Here is a 10022-nt window from a genome sequence, read left to right as displayed (position 1 = left end):
AAGTAAGAGATATCAAAGGATTCATTGGCTTTTTATGAAAAAAAAAGAAAAAAGAAGAATCATTTGAGTTTCACATGATTACTAATTAATTTTGTTGATTAAAACGAAGGAAGCATTTGATTGAGAATTCATGAAACATTAAGGATCTAATTGAGATAGAAAAAATATAGACTGGGGATTTAACCAGAGCGACCCTTAAAGATTGGTGACTTTTTCTAGGTTTGCCCAAAATGATATTATTATTTTTAAATTTTAAACTTTTTCTTCTTCTTTCCAAACAGTGGCAATAAATTAAACACCATCTGAGAGAGTAATTGAGTTTGGGTTCTTTCTCTGCCAGAATTTTACTTGTTTCGGTTCTGTCGAGGTGTTCCTCACCAAGCAAATAGTATCATAGAAATTGCATCTAAAGGTAACCCATTTCTAATCCACCAACCAAGCTTCCATTTTTATGTTCTCACATTGATGTTAAGCTCTGTATTTACTTTGAAATCATTTGATTTTGTTCAGGTTCTGGATCTGACTGTAAATTAGGTTTTTTTTTTTTAATCTGAAATAGAATGCAATCTGTAGTCAATGATTGTTGAATTTCTGTTGTTTGGATTAATGGGTTTTGTTTCTTGATGCCTGAAGTCATCATTTGGGGTTTAAAGTTTTGGTCTTTTTTGCTTCATGTGCAATGAATTAGAGCTTACATTTCGAGTTTGGAGTAGAACTGCTATTGTACAATCAGGGTTTTGGGTTTTTTGAGTTTGAGAATTTCTGCCATGGATGGTAGTCCTGGAGAATCATCTGAATCTGGGTCTATTGTATCTAATTCTCACTCGTTGAAAAATGGGGGTTTGCATGATGACGATGGTTGTCCTAGGCAAGTGTCACCAATTAGAATTGGTGGGTCGAGGAATACAAGTCCTATCGGTTGTGTTGGATCAAGGAATACCAGCCCTTCTCGGCAAAGGGTGATTAAGACCAAGCCGCGTGGTTTAGATGAGGAAACGGTAGCTACATTTGGCAAGGTTGTTCACCCAGATGTTCAAATGGAGGATAACATATGGGCAATGTTGCCTGAGGACCTGTTGAACGAGATTTTATTAAGGGTTCCTCCATTTATGATCTTTCGTCTTCGTTCAGTTTGTAAAAGGTGGAATTCAATTCTCCAAGATAGTTGTTTTCTTAAATTTCACTCACAAGTGCCCTCTCATGGGCCTTGTCTTTTGACATTTTGGAAGAACTTGCAGACCCCACAATGTTCAGTTTTCAGCTTGCCCCTGAAAGCTTGGTATAGAATTCCGTTTACATTTTTGCCACAGTGGGCATTTTGGTTGGTTGGTTCTTCAGGAGGCCTTGTCTGTTTTTCTGGACTTGATGGGCTAACTTTCAAAACTTTAGTTTGTAATCCGCTCACGCAAACTTGGAGAACATTACCAGGCATGCATTATAATCAGCAAAGGCAGTTGATAATGGTTGTGGATAGAATAGACTGCTCATTCAAGGTGATAGCCACTGGTGATATTTTTGGGGACAGGTCATTGCCTACTGAAGTGTATGATTCAAAACTTGACAGATGGTCGCTTCACCAGATAATGCCTGCAGTCAACCTTTGCTCCTCAAAGATGGCATATTGTGACTCTAGATTGTACCTGGAAACCCTTTCACCGCTTGGTTTGATGATGTATAGGCTTGACCCTGGTTACTGGGAACACATTCCGGCAAGATTTCCCAGGTCCTTGCTGGATGGATATCTGGTAGCCGGCACTCAGAAGCGTCTGTTTTTGGTTGGAAGGATTGGCCTTTATAGTACTCTTCAGAGTATGAGGATTTGGGAATTGGATCATGCAAAGATTACGTGGGTGGAGATTAGCAGGATGCCGCCAAAGTATTTTCGAGCTCTGTTGAGGTTATCAGCTGAAAGATTCGAGTGCGTTGGTCAGGACAACTTGATTTGCTTTACATCTTGGAATCAAGGAAAAGGTCTTCTATATGATGTGGATAAGAAGGTCTGGTCTTGGATTGCTGGATGTGCTCTTCAATCATACAACAGCCAAGTCTGTTTCTATGAGCCAAGATTTGATGCGTCCATCTATTGAGCTGGAAATCTTGCTTGCTCTCAATGCCCTGCTCTCTCTTCAGAACATTCAATAACTAGGCCTTGTTCTCTTGGCTGATTGTGACTGATGAGTTCAGTTCCTCTAGCTTTGCATACTAAATTGTAATTATTCATTGACCGAGGAATCATTTCACATCACTGAGTTTTCTTATCAGCTAACGATTGTATTACTTGGAATCAAGATTCTATGATGCCTTTGGCTTGAGCAGTGTCGACCTAGGAATCATTTCATAACACTGAGTTTTCTTGTCTGCTAATGATTGTATGACTTGGAATCAAGATTCTATGATGCCTTTGGCTTGAGCAGTGCTCCACTCAAGTCGTTTGGATAGGTACTCAATGGATAATGATATCTTGGGGAAAAATTGTAAGATTCTCTCTTTTCCAGCTTTTGTGCATTTCTGAAATATTAAATCACATGAAAATTACCCATCTTGAACAATTATGATTTCCTTGCTCATTAGTTGTGGTGCTTGTTTCTTTATATGCTTGTTGACATCATTCTGTGTATTGTAGTTGCGTTACTCATTTGGTTTCTGACTTCTCAGTGTTCTCTCACAAATTGATTAGCTAGTATTTAAGCATATAATTCTTGGCTAGAACCATCTCATGTTTTTCAAGATTGCCATTCCTGAAGGAGAGCCTTTTCTTCTGGGTGGGCAACATTTCTTGCACCCTGACATGTGTTGATAATTTCTAGAAAAAAATGTCAGGCATTATTATTACAACGGCTACATGTGAATGATGATGCTTCTTTAGTTATGCTAGTCGGTCACCTCCCCTCTTCATCACAATCCTTACATGGAAGGATGTCTTTTTAGGTCTGTTCCTTGATCTTCTCCCCACTTCTTTATTCTGACCATTTGCATCAGCCAAGAATGGTCATATAGTTTTGATTTCTGCAAAATCGGAATAGTCTTTCCTCCAACTCTTGATACCATCTCGTAAATTCTCCGCTTTTGATGGTTCTGTTGTACCAACCTGTACGTGTCCATCTGCAAATATTATTTTCCAGGTTCAAAACTTTATTCTGGCTGTGCCTTGTGTACAAATTGCACATGAAGGAAGAGGGGAGATGCTTGATAATTAGGCGAGGGAATCATCGCATAGATACCTGTTTGTTCTTCACTTTGGTAGTGTTTGGTTACTGTTTTGAAAGTATAGAAATTAGTTAGATTTATTTTATGTTCATAACTTTTCAATCATACATGTTCTTGTCATTTCTATATCTGTCATTAACAAAACACAACCGTAGTTATATGTTCCTTCAAGATGTGCCGGTTGAACAAGTTAACAACTATATAGAGACACCATCCCTTTTAAGCCACTCTAAATGGCTCATAATGTGCAGCTGCTTAGTCAAACTTCTCTCTGTTACCATCTTTTTATCACAAAAATTCTGCTATTCCGACTTTAATTACAACCCGTGAACACAAAAGTTTTACGTATGAGATTGGATTAGGATCTTGCTTTCATAATCAAATCGAGAGTGTCCCAATTAGAGAACTACAAGACCTTTTCCACTGCAAATATTGCTGCTAAGGGAATCAGCTGGGTGATCCTGTTCCATGCTGCCTTTTATTTCTGCATGTATGGTTATAGATCAGCCTCATCTTCAATCAAATCAAGGAATTGTTGGTTGGTTTTTGAATTTCCTTCCTCAATCTTCTTCTTCTTCTTCTTTCAAATTGGGCTTCAGTAGAAGTTCACACAATTAATGGAAGTTAGATGGAATTACTTTATTAGAAGTTTTAAAAAGGTAGGTGTGCTTACATGAAATAAAATAAAACCCATTTACTCAATTGAAAAAAGCTGTAGAATTGATGAACTGGTAATGTAATTATCCCATTCTTTTTAATGAAAAAAGAATGGAGCATGAGGGGGGCTAATTAAAGCATTGAAATAACACAAAACAAGTGTTATTATTTAGGTCTTAGAAGCTTATAATAATAATAATAATAATAATAATAATAATAATAATAAAACTGGTGAGGAATTCACTATACATGCATGCACTATCCTCTTGGCACAATTAACTGTCGATTGAAGTCATGTATTTTTTTTTTCAATTTTGGTTATCAAACTTTTTTCTCTTCAATTGCATCCTTTTTTATGTGTTGTTTTTAGGTGTTTTGTTAGTTGGTAGTCTTTTATCTTTACCAGTTCTAAGAATTTAAAGGCTTTTGTAAGATTTCGAAACTTAATTTGAAGACCAATTTAATCAGATGTATTTTGAACTAATAATTTGAGAGACCCAAAAAAAAAGAAAAAAAAAGAGGGACCAACACAAGAAAACCACATGGCCAATTACAAATTGACGCAAAAAATTACCTTGTCCACTTCGTTTCCTTTGACTTCTTTTCCAGTCCCTTTAGTTTTTGATATTATAGTTATATTTCAAAATTTTATTTTGTTTCTTTTTAGTCCATAAGTTTTGATAAAGGAAAGAGTAGTTGATAAAGTTTGGGATTGTGGTAGCGGTAGCAATTCAAAGTGTTTTTCGTTTAGAAATACATCAAAATAATATTTTTTTATTTTTTTAAAAAATTATTTTTGACATTAACACATCAAAACGATATGACAATATAAGAAAAAAATTTTATTTCTATTAATTTTTATTTAATGAATTTTGCTTCTTATAAAAAAAAAATATTTTGTCAAAAAAATCACATGAATCGCAAAAAAATGCATTTTTGCTCCATAATCTTATTCATTGTCTTTTTCTTTCTTGTTTCCCTCTCTCTCTCTCTCTCTTTCTCTTTCCACACACACACACACGCACACAGATATATATATATAATTGCATGATTAGTTAAAAAATAGATCTCGAAAAGTTTTCTTTGACAAGGTCAAGGTGTGACTAGTGAGTGCAGTGTCAAAAATTAAAACTTGCTTTTATAGTTTTTATAAGCTCTTATTTAAAAAAACATTCTTTTGACAAAGAAATGTAAAAAAAAGGGTGCGTATTAATAAGATGCCTTTTTTTTTATCCTTATAAATTTGAGATCTTTAAGAGGATTTTTTATATTAATTATAAACTAACTATACTGCCAATGTGAGTATTCATTTAGTTTTTAACTTTTTATTTTAATTTTTTTATTTAACGATAAAAGATATTCTCTAATAATTTCATATGTCAATTAAGAATTAATTGTTTTCTTACGTAATTTTTAAAATATATCCTTATACTGATATTATGTTGAATAAATTCTACTAGATAGTACTAAGCTAAAGACTTGAATTTAAAGAGTTGAAAAAAATTGAAACATGTTTTATTTAGCCATTAAACTAATTTCTTAAGACTATGATCTTTATAAATGGCCAGATTTAGTTATTATAGAAACTACTAAATGGCATTGTGGTATAACACCAACTCTCTTTGGGATGTTATTGACCTAAGGGGTTTAATTAAGTTATAATTTAAATTAACAATTAGTCGTTTAGAAAGTCTCAGATTTAATTTTGCATTTTTATATTGGAACTTAATATTTTCACTATTTTTTTAATTATAAAAAAGATTTCTTAAACCCAAAACCCTTTTGAGTATAGATAAGTATATTGGTGTCAATTAAGCTAAAAGTTCACTGGGATCCTTTCTCTAATTACGCTGTAGTAAATCGCTAAATCCCCAGCAAACCACCTCAGCCATTAATTAACTGGAAAGTAGCAAATTCATTTGTTAAGAAGTTGATAGTCAAGCTCGTCACGTAATTAACTGGTAAATTGTGAAATTAGAGGACTCAGTTAAAGGTTTCTTAAGAATATAAAATGGTTCTGCTACAATTAGCTCGAAAAAGAGAGAGAAAATGTCAAGGCAGGGAGAAATTTCCTAATGTTTTTGAAGAAAGCAGTACAAAGAACCAAGGCTATCTGCAAGGAATCTTTCTTGGGTTCTCAAAGACTTTGCCTTAACTTTTGTACTATTTATCTGAAATTAATAAGCATGAATTCGTTACTTAATGATTATCTTGAAAATACATGTGAACTTGTCCTCAATTGGCAAGCAGATGTTCGTTTCTTCGAAAATTGAGCATTGAATAGCAGCACAAGAACAGGCCCTGCAGCTCTACCTTTCCACATGAACTTAGATTCTCCAAGCCTCAAAAGCTCCAATATTTCCGTACACCATGGTGCATTTATATATATATCCAAAGCCTCCAATGCCATGCCATTATCATTTACATTTTGGTTTTAACGTATCAGAACCATACACATGATCTTCTTAGACAGCACGAACTGCTACAAGTACCATCAAGTTTTGAGCTTTTAGACATTGATTAATGGAGCTTACTGTGGACATGTGTCCCAATCTCCTTTGTGGTAATAATATGTGATGAGTTTTTGACTCAATAATTTGATGAATCTGGATATTTATACCAAATATACTTCAGTCCATCTATATATAATTAAGTTTAATGATAAGCTATCAGATCTATTATAATTGAATTTAATTATATACTGAATCCAAAAAATATAAAACTTAATATACTTGGGTTCAATCATATACTAAACCTAAAATACTGTTGGTTTAGCATGTTGTCAGACTCAATATACCTAAGTTCAGTCATGTGCTAAGCTCAAGATATCGTGAGTCTCGTACGTTACCAGACCTAATATACTTGAGTTTAACCATGTGTTAAGCCCAAATCAACATAGACATTATAGGTTGTCAGACCTAATGTATTTGAGTTCAATCATGTGCTGAACCTAAGATATCGTGGGTTTTACACGTTGTCAAGTCCAACATATTTTGGTTCGGTCAAGTACCGAGTCCAAGTCAAAGTGGGTCTGGCAAGTTGTCAAACCCAACATGCTTGGGTTTAGCCATGAGTTGAACCCAAGACATCATGAGACTATCAAGTTGCCAGATCTAGTATGCTTGGGTTTAACCATGTGCTGAACCCAAAACAACATGAGTCTGATAAACTTCTAGACCCATTGTCCCTAGGCTTAATTGTACATGCCAGACCCAATTGATCTGGGTACTATCTTAAGACCTATTAACATAAATTATTGATGTCAGAAATAATTATCTTTCTATATCTGTACGTAGGTGTATAAAAGATCTCATAATGACCTACCATATTTTTATTTTATTAATAATTTGTAGGAAATATTTGTTCCTCATTAATAATGTATAAGAGATTTTTATCTCATATTAATATCATTGTGATCAAATGACTTCCCAATCCCACCACTTTGTCAAAAAAACAAGTTCAAAAATTATAAATACTCTATGAACCATCCAAGTAAAATGTTAACTTTTTTCTTTCTCTACTCTCCTAACATTCATATCTTAACTCTTAAAACATTTATCATACAAAAATAAAAACAAACACTCATGTTTTTGGAATTAAAAGCTCTTTCTTTTTATTTATTACAATTTTCATTTAAAGCTACTAACTTTATCATTAGAGGGTTTTTAAATCTCACCGAAAGGAATTGTTTTATAGGTATCAAGACTTCTATCATCAATTATGTACTTCTGAGGAAGAGATTATTAAGATGAACATTTGATTAACCAAAAAAACCAAACACCAAATAACCTATCTCCCGAGCAACTTGGATTTTTGTGACATCTTCAATATTGAAAAACAAAATCAGTAATTCTTTCTCCTATGTTAAGGAAAGAAATAAGAAGAATATTTTTTTAATTATAGTTTTATTAGCCTTCATTAGTTTCAAAAAATTAGCTGAAATTAACTTTGTTAATTTTTTTAATTGGTTTTAAGAATTAAAAATTTTAAAAATTGATTTTTAAAAAGATTAAAGTTTATAATTTTTGTTAAATTTATTTAATATAAAACTCAAGAAAAAAGTAGTCAAAATATATTATAAATTGAATTTAAAAAAAATAAAAAAGGGCCGATAAAACTAGGATGCATGTTTAATTTTATTATTATAGTACATGTATATTCATGACAAAGAAATTTATCATGCATATTTTCAATAAATATATAACTTTCCAAAACTAAATAAGAAAAAAATATTGATTTTATGAAGTCTCAAAGAAATTTCTCATGAGGTATTTAACCTTGCATCTTGAGAAATTTCTCTGATAATTATGGCCTAAACGTTATCATTTCGGATGATATTTGAGCTGATGAGCTTTTGCGTGATCAAAATAATTAACCGACACAGATCACACCATTTTCAAGAGGCACACACGAGCTTAGTACCAAGCTGGACGACAAGCCCTCGGGTTCTAAACTTCATCAAGCACTAATGATCTCATAGTTTATTATGTGCATATACATATTTAATTAAAAGTTGATAAGATTTAGCAAATCCATGCAGCAATCACTTGGTCATGTTCACTAAGCTCTTAATTGTTTTTTGATAATAATCCATTAAGCTCTTAATTTGATGCTAACTCATGCCTCATTGGGAACTATGCATTAATTTTCCTTGCCATTCACCGCCATCTCTTCTTTAATTTTTCTTATAACTTAATTAATTTGATAGCTATATTATATTTTTAATAGGATTTGTTGGCCCGGCCGAGTTAATTAGGAATTATAACTTGCATGATGAATCATGTTAGATAAACTCAAACAATTGATTTTGAAATCAAAGATAAAAATTTCTTGTAGAAAAAAATAAATAATTTTAAAAGAATTTTAACCATCCACTAACTTAGTGAAACGAAATCTGAAATTCATATTTATATTATGATAATAACTGATTAATTATCATCACTAAGCCAACACATTCTAGTATTTTATAGTTAGGTAACCCAAAAGAGAGATATATACGGAACTTGAATAGGCATGCAGGCTTTGCAATTTCATGTGCAGCTGTGTGAAACTAACCATCTTTGTCAAATCTTGCATATTTCAATATTTTTAGCCAAAATTAAACAAGAGGGATCCCCATGGGGTATGCAGAGAGAAAATATGAAATCTCCCTTTCTAGCTAGCTATGGTATTTTATTTTTCTTTCTATATGTTCTAGCTAGGAGGGAACTTTCATACAAAAAGGAATTCCCTTTCTAGCTAGCTATGGTATTTTATTTTTCTTTCTATATGTTCTAGCTAGGAGGGAACTTTCATACAAAAGGAATTCCTTTCTAGCTAGCTATGGTATTTTATTTTTCTTTCTATATGTTCTAGCTAGGAGGGAACTTTCATACAAAAAGGAATTCCCTTTCTAGCTAGCTATGGTATTTTATTTTTCTTTCTATATGTTCTAGCTAGGAGGGAACTTTCATACAAAAAGGAATTCCCTTTCTAGCTAGCTATGTGATGATATGAAGGGGTGGCCCATTGACACACACACACACACACACACACACACTACCAGCTAGCTATTGAAGGAATATGTATGTTTCTAAATGTCAAACATGCATGGTGATGCAGCTGGGTGTTTCTATTTTCTAACAGAAAGATTCCAGTGCCTGAAAATAATAGGAGAAAAATGTGTTTTGAAGTCTGCCTAAAAGCCTAAACCCTATAAGGTATCCAAGGGAAGAGATGACTCGCTTCTTTTTATTACATTCTTTTTGCTGATACGTCAGCTGGCTGCTATATATTACTCGTCTGTGTACTTCTGACTCAGATCTTTGCGAGGATTGACCATATTCCATAGAGTGTATGCTGTCTATTTTCTCACCTTGATTCTTTATAATCATATATATTTTGGTTAATTACTTCAATTATCTTTCTGTGAGATTTACTAATTTAAATACCTGTATTAATTATATAACTTTATGTGTGTGTGTGTGTGTGTGTGTGTGTGTGTGTTGAATAAGGATATAGGATACCTTGACCAGTGAGTGACCACATTCATGCCAAACTAACTATATATCTATCTAGACTCAGGCCATCTGAACTATTATCAATCAAATTAAAACTTTCGTTAGAAAAGAAGCTAAAATAATTAAAACCCTCGAATATTTTTTTAGGACAAGTAGTAT

General features: G+C 33.0%; 1 protein-coding gene across 1 annotated transcript; it reads left to right on the top strand.

Annotated features, from left to right (window-relative positions):
* On the top strand, positions 1–2549 carry LOC18107371 (F-box/kelch-repeat protein At5g15710). The gene is made up of 2 exons (XM_024588413.2): positions 1–412; positions 511–2549. Exon 2 carries the CDS (start codon positions 768–770, stop codon positions 2085–2087), a length of 1320 nt encoding a protein of 439 aa, XP_024444181.2. The 5' UTR covers positions 1–412; positions 511–767; the 3' UTR covers positions 2088–2549.
* The last annotated feature ends 7473 nt before the right edge of the window (positions 2550–10022 follow it).

Source organism: Populus trichocarpa, chromosome 17 (genome assembly GCF_000002775.5).
Source record: "Populus trichocarpa isolate Nisqually-1 chromosome 17, P.trichocarpa_v4.1, whole genome shotgun sequence".
In the NCBI taxonomy this organism is placed as follows: domain Eukaryota; kingdom Viridiplantae; phylum Streptophyta; class Magnoliopsida; order Malpighiales; family Salicaceae; genus Populus; species Populus trichocarpa.
Note: the sequence above shows the minus strand (reverse complement) of the source record. Positions and strands in the feature narration are given on the sequence as shown.